Source organism: Ornithorhynchus anatinus, chromosome 2 (assembly GCF_004115215.2).
Source record: "Ornithorhynchus anatinus isolate Pmale09 chromosome 2, mOrnAna1.pri.v4, whole genome shotgun sequence".
Classification (NCBI taxonomy): domain Eukaryota; kingdom Metazoa; phylum Chordata; class Mammalia; order Monotremata; family Ornithorhynchidae; genus Ornithorhynchus; species Ornithorhynchus anatinus.
The window spans coordinates 23,942,489-23,959,063 of NC_041729.1; the positions used below are offsets into that span (position 1 = coordinate 23,942,489).

The window sequence follows — 16,575 nt, forward strand, 5'->3', positions numbered from 1 at the left end:
GTTGCCCGATAAAATGACCACAACCTCTTCTATCTGCCCTGAACCATCTCCAGCACAGGGTAGTGGCAGATATTTTTTTTTACAAGACAAAGAGCAAAGAATTTGTACCCAAGCTCCTGGGAAACAAGACCTTGAACAGTTCCCAAGAACTTAAAAGAGTGGTGGATTTTTCCTTCCGATAATCCTGTTAGTAACCAAGTCAGAGGTATGTGGGGTCAGAGAGACAAAACAGAACGTTGACACCCTGCCCTACCATCCCTGCTGAGGGAGAAGAGCTCAGGGAAAAGCTCAGCTCTGGCTAGTCCTCGTAAAGGTACTTCGGATCCCACTGACTGGGCCAAGAAGCTAAAGACAAGGGCTTCCATTGCTGACCTGGACAGCAAGGTCATTCCTACCATCCACCTAAATTTATAAACCCCAGGTGCAAGTCTCATGCTTCTCCCGCCACGCCTACCTAGAGTGAGCCCCTTTCCAGAAAACACAAAGAAATTGGCAACGAGCAAACATTCACATCCAAATTAAAAGGGCAGGTGCCTGAAAAAGGAGAAGGCTGACAGGGCTGAAGGTTCAACCAAGCTACTCGTGCGGGATGGAGAGAGAAAGAGGTTAAGCACTGGACAGTGGCAGATCAACAGTGCTAACAAGACTGGAAAAGTTCCCAACTGCATGAGAATAATTATGAGCCAGGCCAAAAAGTCGGTTAATCTACAGGAAGCCTGAAAACAAACCTCCAAAGCCGTGTCATAATTCACAGCCACCAGCTGCAAACTGCTTTTTGTTGGTCAAAACCTCTGAGATTTGGAAGGAGGCTATTAGAGGCAAGATTACGGATGTACCCGGCTACAGACAGTGGGGGTGAGGCGGGGGAGGGATTTTTGTTGTTTAAAACTCCACAATTTCTCATTTCAATATTCAGCCCCACCCAGTAACTCAGAAAACAAAGAGGGGAAAAAAGCACACCATTTCCCTTATTGTAACTGCAACCCATCTGGGTAACAGTAACTCCAGGGGGCAGGAGGTATAGCAGCTACACTGGTCGGTTTTCTCCCAGTTTCAGAAGAGAAAGAATTTTGCTTCTGGGAGGTCTGGCTGGGTAGATTTTCTACAGGAGAGCTGTCAAGCCACATAGCCTTGGGACTACCCACTGCCTTTGGATCAGAATAATCCAATGCCGCCCCGCAGGCCTCGGGCCCAGGGGCAATTCAGGCTCAGATTAACTGTTGTGTTTCCAGAGTCACTGTAGGGAGAGGCCATTCTGCAAATATAACATGTTTTATCTGAAGAGAACATTTCATTAAATTTCCTTTACATTTCATTCCCATAAACGCTAAGCTCCTTGTGGGCAGAGATCGCTTCTACCAACTCTATTGGACTTCTCAAGTGCTTAGTACAGTGCTCTGCACACATTAAGTGCTAAATAAATGCCACTGATGGCACCCTCTCAGTACAATCTGGGCACCCAAGGATTGGAGAAAAAGCAATGTTGGTGTTGGAAGATTCAGCCAAACCTCCCGATGTCTAACTCAACGGGAGTAAGAGCCTACAAAGGGTACCCTGAAGTACATCTCCTCCCGCCGCCTCCCCTTCCTAGACTCTAAGCTCGAAGTGAGCAGGAAATGTATCTTATATTGTACTCTCCCAAATGCTTAGCACAGTGCTCTGCACACAGTAAGCGCTCAATAAATACAACTGACAGGATAAGGAGGGTTACAGGGAGCACGGGCCTAGGAGTCAGAAGGCCATGGGTTCTAACCCTGCTCTGACACTTGTCTGCTGAGTGACCTAGGACAAGTCACTTCGCTTCTCTGTGCTTCAGTCACCTCATCTGGAAAATGGGGATTGAGACCGTGAACCCCACGTGGGACAGGGACTGTGCCTAACCCGATTTGCTTGTGTCCACCCCAGTGCTTAGTAAAGTGCCTGGCACATTGTAAGTGCTTAACAAATACCTTAATTGTTATTATTATTGATATTTTTTTTAATTTTGCAGCTTCTTCCAGGCTGCCATGGCCTGGTCAAAGGCCCTGGAAATCACAGATTCCCAAGAATCCATGGAGAAGGGAATCAAATTTCAGTACCCAGAAAAACTGATTGTTGAATAGCTAAAGGTTCCTTCTGGTGCCCCAGGCACTCATCCCATGATCCTCCACTTAAACAAAAGGAAAAAGTGGGAGAGTGGAAAAAGAGTGAAAGTAAAACTAATTCCACCCAAGTAAAATGGACTGTAAAGATGGAATCAACCTGCCAAGAGGCAATAGAAGCACCTCTATTTCAAAACAAAGTGTTTGAGAAGGTTGGAGGATACGAAGCTAGTAAAACTAATTCCACCCAAGTAAAATGGACTGTAAAGATGGAATCAACCTGCCAAGAGGCAATAGAAGCACCTCTATTTCTAAACAAGGTGTTTGAGAAGGTTGGAGGATATGAAGCTAGGCAGGAAGGGGAGAAGAGTTTCGGTTTAACTGCAATTTCCTTCTCTTCACACACCATCCCTCACTGGAAGGTCAACCTGGAGAGATTGAATTTCAGTACTTAAGAGTTACCCAGGAAGCAAAAGGCATTTTCTTGGGTTGTTTGAAATACTTTTTAGCTACTGCAACTGCTGTCATCAGCAAAGTAAGACTCCAATTTGAACTTGGCAAGAAACTGCTTCCACTCAAACAGTGCTTTTGAAGCAGAAAGAAGCAAGGCAAAATCAGCTTTCGCCCAACCCCTCCCTCCCTCTCCATCCCACCAAGAGTTTACTGATGAAAGCAGGTACCTTAAGCAAACCAAATCACACAAACTAGAGATATTTGAGAGTGGTTGTTGAAGACATGGAGGTTGCCAGTCAGAGGCAGGAGCTTTGGCACAAAGAACATCGATTTATTTTCAACCTCACACTCAGGGCTGATGCTTTGTAATGGCATTTCATGCCACCGTGGTGGTCAGAAATGCTGAAAACTTTTCTTTTTTTAAATTATGATATTTGTTAAACACCTACTATGTGCCAGGCGCTGTTCTAAGCGCTGGGGTAGACACAAAGTAATCAGGTTGGACACAGTCCATGCATGGGGCTCACAGTCAATCCCTATTTTACAGATGATGGAACTGAGGCACAGGGGAGTGAAGTGACTTGCCCAAGGTCACACAGCAAAGTGGTGGAGCCAGGATTAGAAACCAGGTCCTCCTGGCTTCCAGGCCCGTGCTTCTCTTATTAGTAGATTTCAAGTTTCACTGTCCGGTGAGTTTGATTTTTGTGATTATGCTTTAGAGAGTGGGGGAAATGCGGCCCTCCCGCCAGCCATCAAACCCAGCATGGACTCCAGTGGCCATGCCCTGTGGTCAGTGTGAATGAGGGTAGGGATTCACCTACCGGAATACGGATTCACCTACCGGAAGCAGGAACTGTGCCATGCTTCGTTCACTGTTCTGTACAGTCGATGACCAGGAGCAACGTTGTCCCCGCAGCCCCGACACTTCCAAACTTCTTCATCTGCACAAAGAACCGAGGATTAATGAGAAACCAGCAGAGAGTAGAGGTGGGAGAGGAACAAGGGACATACCAAGCTAAAGCCAGAACAGGATAATCCCCGTCCAACACAGATATCAATTCCTAAAGAAAAAGCTAGCCGAGATGAGGCTCGTCCAACTTGGCTCGGCCCCAGAAAGTAGGCTCTGTTTCCGAGAAGACTTGCCTGTAATGTGCTTGTGTGCGAGCTTTGTTTCAGGCCCTTTGCTCCCTTCTCGGCAGCGGCCAGTTCTGTGCAACGCCAAACTGGCAGCAGGGCCGAGAGCTCTGACAGCTTCTCAGCATTGTTCATTCATCGCTATTATGCAGGAGATACAATGGACAGTCTTAGGACATTCTATAATTGCTCAGGAGCATTCTATACAGCACAAGCTGAGGGAGTTGTACTGGCGGCCCCCCTCGGACGCTACCAACCTTGGCTCACTAACTGCAGGCTGCCCTTTACTGGCTCCCTCGGCCCTTGTCACTTGCCCAGTGACGGAATTCACATGCCCATCCCTCACACCCACGGAGCCTAAAATGCCCAAACTCTTAGGAAGAGCTTAACTGCAGAGACAAATAAGATCTGCTGTTAAAATCCCAGCCAACTTTCCCACCTCCTGTGGCAGATCGATCAATCGGTGGTATTGAGTGCTTACTATGCGCAGGGCACTGTACGAAGTGCTTGGGAGAGTACAGTACAACAGAAGATTCATGGAAGATACCCTATAGTCAGGTTATCATGGCATATGTGGTAAATCAGCAAGGGGAGATAAGTTGGAGTATAGGAGAAAGCATGAGAGAGAAAATCATCTTCCCTAAATATTTTCCTCCTTGGGTTATTGAAAAATAGAACAGAGGTGGACTCAACTGTAGAAACCTTTCTGAAACAGCATTTCTGTACCTAGAAGGAGATGAACAGAGTGGGAATATTAACATTAAGGACCACTTGTTGGATTGGGCCCATTCAAGGTTTTAACCTGCCCCACTGAACCCCTATAATAATAATAATAATGTTGGTATTGGTTAAGTGCTTACTATGTGCAGAGGACTGTTCTAAGCACTGGGTTAGGTACAGGGGAATGAGGCTGTCCCACGTGAGGCTCACAGTCTTCATCCCCATTTTACAGATGAGGGAACTGAGGCACAGAGAAGCGAAGTGACTTGCCCACAGTCACACAGCTGACAAGTGGCAGAGCCGGGATTCGAACCCATGACCTATGACTCCCAAGCCCGGGTTCTTTCCACTGAGCCACACTGCTTCTTATCTCAAAGCAGCATAGCAAAATGGAAAAAGCCCGGGCCTGGAAGCCAGAAAGTCATGGGCTCTAATCCCTGCTCCACTACTTGTGCTGTGTGACCGTGGGCAAGTCACTTCTCTGGGCCTCAGTTCTCTCATCTGGAAAATGGGAACTAAGGATCATGAGCCCCACGTGGCACAACCTTATTACCTGTATCTACACCAGCGCTTAGAACAGTGCTTGGCACATAGTAAGTGCTTAACAAATATCATCATTATCATTAGTCTCTGGGCCTCAGTTACCTCATCTGGAAAATGGGGATTGAGACTGTGAGCCCCATATGGAACAGGGACTGTGTCCAACCTGATTAACTTGGATCTACCTCAGTGCTTAGAACACTGCTTGGCACATAGAAAGCACTTAACTAGAACCAGAATTATTATTCCAATCTCTCATCTCAAGCCTTGGGGCACCATCCATCCATAAATGCCAGTCTCGGGACATTAGCAATAAGGACCTTAGCCTACAAGTAACATGATCACCTGGAGCGGAGAATGATGGCTGGTAAAGATTAGCTCTACCCTGACAGTGTCTAAAAGAGAAGTAGGGACAGAGAGAAATGAGGAGGGGAAAGAGGATGGTGCTAGAAGGGATCCCTGCATTCTGGGAGAATGTGAGACCTTTGATCTTGTCATGTTGTGGATAGGAACTTTTTTCCTTCCTTTCCCCAGCATTACTTCTCCTGATTGTGTGTGCTTGAGTGTTCTTGATGAGGTGTGGGTTGGGAGGAGTGGGAGGAGGACAAGGCAAGAGTGTTGTAAATGAAAAAGAAAAGCAGAAGAGACGAAGGGAGAAAAAGGGGGAAGGGAAGAGATTTTTAGGCCAAATGGCTTCAATTGACTTAAAAATCCCCAAATCCCCTCTACACTGCAAACTCACTGTGGGCAAGGAATGTGTCTACCAATTGGGTTATACTATAACTCCCAAGTGGTTAGTACAATGCTCTGCACAAAGTAAATGATCAATAAATAAAACTGATTGACTGAACTGACCCACTCTTACCTTCCTCCACTTCATGAGAAGCAGAGTGGCTCAGTGGAAAGAGCACGGGCTTTGGAGTCAGGGCTCATGAGTTCGAATCCCAGCTCTGCCACTTGTCAGCTGTGTGACTGTGGGCAAGTCACTTAACTTCTCTGTGCCTCAGTTCCCTCGTCTGTAAAATGGGGATTAAGACTGTGAGCCCTAAGTGGGACAACCTGATTCCCCTGTGTCTACCCCGGTGCTTAGAACAGTGCTCAGCACATAGTAAGCGCTTAACAAATACCAACATTATTATTATTATTATTATTTAAGTCAACCAGTTCTCCCCCATAGATAAAAACTCCAAATCATGCTCTGGACATGTCACTCCCCTCCTTACAAACTTCCAGTGGTTGCCTATCAACCTCCGCACGAAACAAAAACTCCTCACTCTTGGCTTCAAAGCTCTCCATCCCCTTGCCCCCTCCTACATCACCTCCCTTCTCTCTTTCTACTGCCCACCTTGTACACTCCGCTCCTCTGTCGCTTACCTCCTCACTGTTCCCCGTTCACGGCTATCCCACCATCGACCCCTGGCCCATGTCCTACCGCTGTCCTGGAATGCCCTGCCTCTTCAAGTCCACCAAACTAACTCTTTTCCCCCTTCAAAGCCCTACTGAGAGCTCACCTCCTCCAAGAAGCCTTCCCAGACTGAGCTCCCCCCTTTTCGCTCTGCTCCCCCTCCACCCTCTCTCTGCTCCTCCCCCTTCCCCTCCCCTCAGCTGAGCCCCCTTTCCCTCTGTTCCCCCTCCCCTCCCCACTCCATCCTCTGCTCCTCCCCCTCCCCCTTTCCCTCAGCACTGTGCTCATTCGTGTATATTATTTATTACCCTATTTATTTTGTTAATGAGGTGTACATCCCCTTGATTCTATTTATCGTGATAATACTGTCTTGTTTTTGTTTTTTGTTTTGCTCTGCTGTCTGTCTCCCCCGATTAGACCGTGAGCCCGTCATTGGGCAGGGATTGTCTCTATCTGTGGCAGAATTGTACATTCCAAGCGCTTAGTACAGTGCTCTGCACATAGTAAGTGCTCAATAAATACTACTGAATGAATGAATGAATGAAATCATAGCGAGCAGACTCAGTATCACAGAAACTACTTTGAACTGATGAACCCAGGTCAACCCCTTGAGTTTAAAAAAAAAAACCTTTAACACCTCTCACATTCCCTTAAACAACTGAAGCATAGAACAAATGTGACCATTCAGCATTGTCAAAGTACAATAATCACACAACCTTTTAGAGACTGAGAAGTCTGTAACTGATACACTAGGAAACAGGCATGGAAGGAGCAGGGAATCAAGATGGAGAAGGGGACTGAGGGGAGAAAGATCACCTTTAAATACAATAATCTTTAATTAGTGTTGCAGTAATGATTTACCAATTCTCTAGAAACCCTCCTTCATGTACATTCCAAAATGTGTTGCCTGCAATCTCTCTTCCCCAAGTTTATCAAACAGTAAACAAATGTGTGCTCGCTGGACCCTCTCCAGAAGGAAGTTATCCTATAATTCAAAGAAATAACCCAGGTTTCTCGCTCCTTCCCACCTTATTCGAACATTTTTTGAGGTTATAAAATAAATACACCGAATTCAAACCAGGCATCTGATAGCACAGCAAGTTACAAAAGCACTGACAATAATAAAGCCAAGAGTCATAAATACCAATCTGGTTGCCAATCCTTTATCATGCATTCAGATACTTACACTCAGGAAAAATTTGTCATGATGAAGAAAAAAAGAGACCTGAATTCAATTAATTAAATGGGAAAAATAGGGCCAAGCAATACCACTTTCTTCTAAACCAAAAGGAAAAGACAGATAAATAATAATGCGCTTGTATGAAACAAAGAGAAGCCATGTGCCCTAGTGGAAAGGACACAGGCCTGGGAGTCAGAGGACCTGGGTTCTAATCCCAGCTCTACCACATTAAAAAAATAATAATAATAATGGTGGTATTTGTTAAGCACCTATGTGCCACACACTGTTCTAAGCGCTGGGGTAGATATAAAGTAACCAGGTTGTCCCACGTAGGGCTCACAGTCTCAATCCCCATTTTCCAGATGAGGTAACTGAGGCACAGAGAAGTTAAGTGACTCACCCGAAGTCACTCAGCTGATAAGCGATGGAGCCAGAATTAAAACCCACGACCTCTGACTCCCAAGCCAAGCTGCTGCTACATGCCTGCCATGTGACTCTGAGCAAGTGACTTAACTTCTCAGGGTCTGAGTTTCCTCATCTGGAAAACAGGGACTTAATACCTATTCCCCATCCTAATTAGACTGTGAACGCTGTGAGGGATAGGGGCTGGGCCCGACCTTTTTATCTTGTATTTTGGCACATAGAAGGGCTTAACAAATACCACAATACAGGCTCTAGACTGTAAACTCGTTATAGGCAGGGGGAGTGTCTACTAATTCCATTGTATTCTCCTAAGCATTTAGTATAATAATAATGGCATTTGTTAAGCGCTTACTATGTGCCAAGCACTGTTCTAAGCGCTGGGGGAGATACAAGGTAATCAGGTGGTCCCACATGAGGCTTACACTCTCACATTTTACAGATGAGGGAACAATAATAATGTTGGTATTTGTTAAGCACTTACTATATGCAGAGCACTGTTCTAAGCGCTGGGGGAGATACAGGGTAATAAGGTTGTCCCACGTGAGGCTCACAGTTAATCCCCATTTTACAGTTGAGGGAACTGAGGCCCAGAGAAGTGAAGTGACTTGCCCACAGTCACACAGCTGACAAGTGGGGAAGCCGGTATTCGAACCCCTGACCTCTGACACCCCAGCCCGGGCTCTTTCCACTGAGCCACGCGAGGCAAAGACAAGTTAAGTGACTTGCCCAAGGTCACACCGCAGACAAGTGGCAGAGCCGGGATTAGAACCCAAGACCTCTGATTCCCAAGCCCTTACTCTTTCCACTAAGTCATGTTGCTTCTCTAGAAGATGTGATGGAGAGTCTTGAGAAGTGCTTTGCACATAGTAAGCGCTTAACAAAAGCCATTATAAAAATGCCATTATAAGTGGAACGGGGGCATGCAAGTCTATATTTCCACACTGTGTTCCTCCATCATCACCACACTTTCACTAGAAACACAGAACTGAAACAACATCCCAGTCTAGTCTTCTTCCAGACAGATGATTCTGACACGGATCCAATTTAAGCCCTCCCCCACTGCAATATAAATCTTATTTCTCTGTGAGAACAACTCATCAACACCCTCCTCACTGAAACCGTTCCTCCAAAGACCGCTAAATCACCTATTAGCCTTCATTTTCCCCAGTAAACCATCTCAATCCACCCAGGACCTGTTTTTAATTCCTTCGATAATTTCTGTTGTTTTTTGCTGGTTCCCCTACAGATTACCTACATTTTAAGGAAGGTGATTACCTAAACTGGAGACGCAACTGTCTGACCAAATGCAGCAGAGAGAGTACACCCTAGACCTAGGATGGCGTTCTCCTGGGAGCACCTAGAATGATACTGGGTTTTTAACTAACAAGAACACATTCTTCATTTCTGACTCATTCATTTTACAGTCAACTGCTTAATCCTCGGCTTTCTGCTGATTTTCTCCTTCCTATTCAGGTACGTACAGTGTTTTCTGATCCTTAAGAGTGCTACAGGGCACTTGTTTTTACTGAATCTACCACGGTCACTTTGAACTCTATTCTTACCTTCCAAAACATTAGCCATCACCTCCAATTTGGTAAGCACCCACTTAATTTCTTTGTTTCTGCCATTTATAAAGATACTGAATAGTCCCGGCTCCAGGATGGAAACCCGTGTGACTGTTATTCAATAAATGCTGCCCCAAATCATAAGATAACTACCGTTTGGGTGAGTTGAAGCCAGCTGTGCATTCAAATGGCCGGATGACCTAAGCCAAAATTCCCTAACTTGGCGATGATAGTGTCACAGGAAGGAATCAAGCCTGGAAGCAAAGCCTGAACAAATAGCGGAAGTTCTGGACTCTATTGCCAGCTCTCTCACTGAAGTTCTCTACGGGAAACAATTTTACTTAATCACTATGCCTCAGTTTCTCCATCCGCAAAACGCTCATAAAAATACCCTCCACCATCCCTGCTGTCTCCCACAAAAGCAGAAAGGATTCACGAGTTTGCCTCCAGCCCTCCAAGTTCCTGGGATAGGCGTCTAACTCGAGTTTCCTTGAGGGTTGTTCCTCAAACCAAGACGAACAGCTGGTCGTGCTTTCAGCTCAAAGTTTGGATTTGGGGAACTGCAAGAGGAGTGGGAAGGGCGACAGTGTCGGGATTCCCCAAGGCCACAAATAGCAAGATGACAGTTAAGGGAAGGGCCTTTGAATTTTCTTTTTTAATGTCATTTGTTAAGCATTTACTATGTGGCAGACACTGCTGGGGTAAATAGAAGCTAATCAGGTTGGACACAGTCGAGGTGCCATATGGGGCTCAAAGTCTTAACCCTCATTGAGAAGCAGGATGGCTTAGTGGCAAGAGCACGGGCTTGGGAGTCTGAGGGCATGAGTTCTTATCCTGCCTCTGCCATATGTCTGCTGTGTGACCTCGGTCAAGTCACTTCACTTCCCTGTGCCTCAGTTACCTCACCTGTAAAAGACTGTGAGCCTCACATGGGACAACCTGATTACCTTGTATCCACCCCAGTGTTCAGAACAGTGCTTGGCACATAGTACATGCTTAGCAAGTAGCATCATGATCATTTTGCAGAGGAGGGAACTGAGGCCCAGTGAAGTGATTTGCTCATGCGGCATATCCTCGGGGGCAGAGGTGGGAACTGGGGAACAGGGGAATTTGATGCAGCAGTATGGCATGGCGGCAGATAGAGAACGGGCCTGGAAATCAGGTCATGGGTTCTAATCTCACTCCACCACTTGTCTACTGTGTGACCTTGGGCACCTCACTTGACTTCTCTGTGCCTCAGTCACCTCATCTGTAAAATGGGGATTGAGACTGTGTGCCCCATGTGGTACAGGGACTGCCTCCAACCCAGTTTGCTTGTACCCACCCCACTGCTTAGTACAGTGCTTGGCACATGGGAAGCACTTAACAAATACCATTAATAATAATAATAATAATAATGTTGGCATTTGTTAAGAGCTTACTATGTGCTGAGCACTGTTCTAAGTGCTGGGGTAAGCAGGTTGTCACACGAGAGGCTCACAGTCTTAATCCCCATTTTACAGATGAGGTAACTGAGGCACAGAGGAGTTAAGTGACTTGCCCACAGTCCCACTGCTGACAAGCGGCAGAGCCGGAATTCAAACCCATGACCTCTGACTCCCAAGCCCGTGCTCTTTCCCCCAAGCCACGCTTTATTAGACCAATGCTTTGCACACAGTAAGTGCTTAACAAATTCCATCAGTATTATGCCCGAGCTGTACCGTGCAAGCGCTTCAGTACAGTGCTCTGCACACAGTAAGCGCTCAATAAATAGGATTGAATGAATGAATAGGGAGGAGAAGGAGAGAGGGGGTTGGGGCAGCCTGCTTTTCCCGTCCCTCCTTCCTTCCTTCCTTCCCTTCCCAAAGGGAGCCAGACCGGAGGCGAGGCGGCGCACAATTCCAATTCCCCGCAGCGCGGAAATGACCGGTCCCGTCGGAGGAAGTTCCCTCCTCCAGGGCCGGATCGGGCCTGACCCAAACCCAGAAAATCGGGGGAGAGGGTGGTCGGGAGCGGGCAGTAATAATATCAAATTTATTTGTTAAGCGCTTACTTAGGTGCCAGGCACTCTACTGTACTTAGAACTTGTTCAGCGCTCACTATGTGCCAGGCACTGCACTCTACGCCTGGGTGGGAACAAGCAAGTCGGGTTGGATAATAATTATAATGGCATTTATTAAGCGCTTACTAGGTGCCAGGTACTGTACTGCCGATTTGTACATTCCAAGCGCTTAGTACAGTGCTCTGCACCTAGTAAGTGCTCAATAAATACTATTGAATGAATGAATGTACTAAGCGCTTGGGTGGGAACAAGCAAATGGGGTCGGATAATAATAATAATGGCATTTGATAAGCGCTTACTATGTGCCAGGCACTGTACTAAGCGCTTGGGTGGGAACAAGCAAATCGGGTTATATAATAATAATAATGGCATTTGTTAAGCGCTTACTATGTGCCAGGCACTGTACTAAGCGCTTGGGTGGGAACAAGCAAATCGGGTTATATAATAATAATAATGGCATTTGTTAAGCGCTTACTATGTGCCAGGCATTGTAGTAAGCGCTTGGGTGGGAACAAGCAAATCGGGTTATACAATAATAATAATGGCATTTGTTAAGCGCTTACTACGTGCCAGGCGCTTGGGTGGGAACAAGCATATCGGGTCGGATAATAATAGTAATGGCATTTGATAAGCGCTTACTATGTGCCAGGCACTGCACCGACGCGCTTGGGTGGGAACAAGCAAATCGGGTCGGATAATAATAATAATGGCATTTGATAAGCGCTCAGTACGTGCCAGGCACTGTTCTAAGCGCTGGATTGCTAGTCCCGCAGGGGGCTCGCCGTCTTCATCAGATGAGGAAGCAGAAGCCCAGAGGAAGTGCAGTGATTTGCCCCGAGCGGGAATTAGAACCCAGGACTTGGCAGGACAGGCCGTTTGTCCTGGCCGCGGTGGGCATGGGTGGGCAGCGCGGGGCAGGATGGGAAAGGGGCACAATAGAGGGGCAGGAAGGGCGAGGCTGGGGGGCGGCCGGCCTTGGGGTGAGGGGTCCGAGCGCTTCGCTTACCCTCCGCCGTGGGGGTCTCCATGGCCCGGTCTTGTGGGCCGCCTCCGGGTGGCCGCCCTAACCCGGCCCGGCCTCGCCCGCCGGCGCCTCGGCCGCTGATTGACAGGCCGTTTGCGCACGGCACCCTGGGCGGGCCCAATCCGCACCTGGCCGGGGGCCGCCCCGGCGCCCCCCGCGCCCGTGGCCCCGCCCATCCTCCCCCCCTAGCGCGCCTGCGCCCCGCCCCCGCCGGGCAGCCCCGCCCCCCGCCGGGCTCAGCCAATCAGCAGCGTGGCTCAGTGATGGGGGCTGGTCATGGCTTCTAATAATAATCGTGTTGGTATTTGGGAAGCGCTTACTATGCGCAGAGCGCTGTTCTAAGCGCTGGGGGAGATCCAGGTTGCCCCACGTGAGGCTCACAGTTAATAATGTTGGTATTTGTTAAGCGCTTACTATGTGCAGAGCACTGTTCTAAGCGCTGACAGGGGAATCAGGTTGTCCCACGTGGGGCTCACAGTCTTAATCCCCATTTTACAGATGAGGTCACTGAGGCCCAGAGAAGTGAAGTGACTTGCCCACAGTTACACAGCTGACAAGGGGCAGAAACAGGATTCGAACCCATGACCTCTGACTCCAAACCCCATGCTCTTTCCACTGAGCCACGCTGCTTCTCAGCAGTTAATGGCCATTTTACAGATGAGGTCACTGAGGCCCAGAGAAGTGAAGTGACTTGCCCACAGTCCCACAGCTGACAGGTGGCAGAGTCAGGATCCGAACCCATGACTTGTGACTCCCAAGCCCGGGCTGGGATGATCAGGTTGTCGCACGTGAGGCTCAGTTTTTAATGGGGATTAAATGGGGATTAAAACTGTGAGCCCCACGTGGGACAACCTGATCACTTTGTATCCCCCAGTGCTTAGAACGGTGCTTTGCACATAGGAAGCACTTACATACACCAATTTATTTGTTTATTTTTAAGCCCCATTTTACAGATGAGGTCACTGAGGCCCAGAGAAGTTAAGTGACTTGCCCACAGTCACACAGCTGACAGGTGGCGGAGCAGGGATTCGAACCCATGACCACTGACTCCCAAGCCCATGCTCTTTCCACTGAGCCACGCTTACTTGAGTCTTCAGCACCTCCGTGACCTCATCTGGAAAAAGGGGGATTAAGACTGTGAGCCTCACGTGGGACAACCTGATGGCCCTGAATAATAATGGTATTTGGTGAGGGCTTACTAGGTGCCAAGCACTGTTCTTAGCGCTGGGGTACACACAAGTTCATAAGGTTGTCCCACGTGGGGCTCACAGTCTCAATCCCCATTTTACAGATGAGGGAACTGTCATCAGGTTGTCCCACGTGGGGTTCACAGTCTCAATGCCCATTTTACAGATGATGGAACTGAGGCCCAGAGGAGTGAAGTGACTCACCCAAGGTCACCCAGCAGACACGTGGCGGAGTCAGGATTAGAATCCACGACCTCTGACTCCCAAGCCCGGGTTCTTGCCACTAAGCCACTGCTTCTGCTTCTACCCCAGCACTTAGCACATAATAAGTGCTTAACAAATACCAACATTATTATTATTATGCTTGACAAATACCCACGTTATTATTATTACTTCAATGCCTGAAAAAATCCAACTGGGTGCCGATGAACTGTGAACTCTTAGCTGGCAGGACTTCTCCCCTAATAGAGCACAAGCTGGATTTTACAACCATTTCTTCAGCATCCACATCAACTAACTGTATTTACCTAGCAGAGACGCAGCGTGGTAACAGTGGATAGAGCACGGGCCTGGGAGTCCCAGGTCATGGGTTCTAATCCCAGCTCCATCACTTGTCTGTTGTGTGACTCTCCTACTTAGACTTGAACTCTATGTGGGACTGAGACTGTGTCCAACAGAACTTAGAACAGTGCTTTGACACAATAAGTGCTTCATAAACACATTAAAAAAGGAGAAGGCGGGGGGCCTCTCTGGTGTGAGGAGCCCCACCACCAAGAATGTATATCCCCTCCAGCACCGGAACACGTAAAGCCCTCTAGTCTGTAAATTTGTTGTGGACAGGGAACATGTCTACCAACTCTGTTATGGTTTACTTTCTCAAGCACTTAGCACAGTGTTCTCTGCATGCAGTAAGTGCTCAATAAATATCACAATGATCATATGAGCCTCTAAAAAGGGATGGGTTCAGAGCCCTTTTCCTGAAGGACATCAATAGCCACATTAACATCATTTACTAAACACTGACTATGTGCAGAGAACTATATTGGATTCATTCATTCATTCAATAGTATTTATTGAGCGCTTACTATGTGCAGAGCACTGTACTAAGCGCTTGGGATGAACAAGTCGGCAACAGATAGAGACAGTCCCTGCCGTTTGACGGGCTTACAGTCTAATCGGGGGAGACGGACAGACAAGAACAATGGCGATAAACAGCGTCAAGGGGAAGAACATCTCGTAAAAACAATGGCAACTAAATAGAATCGAGGCGATGTACAATTCATTAACAAAATAAATAGGGTAACAAAAATATATACAGTTGAGCGGACGAGTACGGTGCTGTGGGGATGGGAAGGGGGAGGTGGAGGAGCAGAGGGAAAAGGGGAAAATGAGGCTTTAGCTGCGGAGAGGTAAAGGGGGGATAGCAGAGGGAGTAGAGGGGGAAGAGGAGCTCAGTCTGGGAATGCCTCTTGGAGGAGGTGATTTTTAAGTAGGGTTTTGAAGAGGGAAAGAGAATCAGTTTGGCGGAGGTGAGGAGGGAGGGCATTCCAGGACCGCGGGAGGACGTGACCCAGGGGTCGACGGCGGGATAGGCGAGACCGAGGGACGGCGAGGAGGTGGGCGGCAGAGGAGCGGAGCGTGCGGGGTGGGCGGTAGAAAGAGAGAAGGGAGGAGAGGTAGGAAGGGGCAAGGTGATGGAGAGCCTTGAAGCCTAGAGTGAGGAGTTTTTGTTTGGAGCGGAGGTCGATAGGCAACCACTGGAGTTGTTTAAGAAGGGGAGTGACATGCCCAGATCGTTTCTGCAGGAAGATGAGCCGGGCAGCGGAGTGAAGAATAGACCGGAGCGGGGCGAGAGAGGAGGAAGGGAGGTCAGAGAGAAGGCCGACACAGTAGTCTAGCCGGGATATAACGAGAGCCCGTAATAGTAAGGTAGCCGTTTGGGTGGAGAGGAAAGGGCGGATCTTGGCGATATTGTAGAGGTGAAACCGGCAGGTCTTGCTAACGGATAGGATGTGTGGGGTGAACGAGAGGGACGAGTCAAGGATGACACCGAGATCGCGGGCCCGAGAGACGGGAAGGATGGTCGTGCCATCCACGGTGATGGAGAAGTCTGGGAGAGGACCGGGTTTGGGAGGGAAGATGAGGAGCTCAGTCTTGCTCATGTTGAGTTTTAGGTGGCGGGCCGACATCCAGGTGGAGACGTCCCGGAGGCAGGAGGAGATGCGAGCCTGAAGGGAGGGGGAGAGGACAGGGGCGGAGATGTAGATCTGCGTGTCATCTGCGTAGAGATGGTAGTCAAAGCCGTGAGAGCGGATGAGTTCACCGAGGGAGTGAGTGTAAATGGAGAACAGAAGAGGGCCGAGAACTGACCCTTGAGGAACTCCAACAGTTAAAGGATGGGAGGGGGAGGAGGCTCCAGCGAAGGAGACCGAGAATGATCGGCCAGAGAGGTAAGAGGAGAACCAGGAGAGGACAGAGTCCGTGAAGCCAAGGTGAGATAAGGTATGGAGGAGGAGGGGATGGTCGACAGTGTCAAAGGCAGCAGAGAGGTCGAGGAGGATCAGAATGGAGTAGGAGCCATTGGATTTGGCAAGAAGGAGGTCATGGGTGACCTTAGAGAGAGCAGTCTCGGTAGAGTGGAGGGGACGGAAGCCAGATTGGAGGGGGTCTAGGAGAGAATGGGAGTTAAGGAATTCTAGGCATCGATTGTAGACGACTCGTTCTAGGATTTTGGAAAGGAAGGGTAGTAGGGAGATAGGACGGTAACTGGAGGGGGAAGTGGGGTCAAGAGCGGGACTTGGGGGATGCACAGAAGAAGAAAC

The 16,575-nt window shown here is 48.3% G+C and overlaps 1 protein-coding gene across 2 annotated transcripts in view; it reads right to left on the reverse strand.

The window, feature by feature from the left end:
* LIMK2 (LIM domain kinase 2) overlaps positions 1-12,654 on the reverse strand; it is a 56,659-nt gene extending 44,005 nt beyond the window's left edge. Inside the window, exons 1-2 of one of the 2 annotated variants that reach the window (XM_007672161.4) lie at positions 12,549-12,654; positions 3,376-3,475 (exon numbers count right to left, since the gene is read on the reverse strand). In XM_007672161.4, coding sequence (XP_007670351.1) covers positions 3,376-3,475; positions 12,549-12,570 — 122 coding nt within the window. In that variant the 5' untranslated portion in view covers positions 12,571-12,654. Of the gene's footprint in view, positions 1-3,355; positions 3,476-12,548 lie in introns of those variants that run through there. The other variant, XM_029049479.2, reaches the window with a different exon arrangement.
* Positions 12,655-16,575: the final 3,921 nt, after the last annotated feature.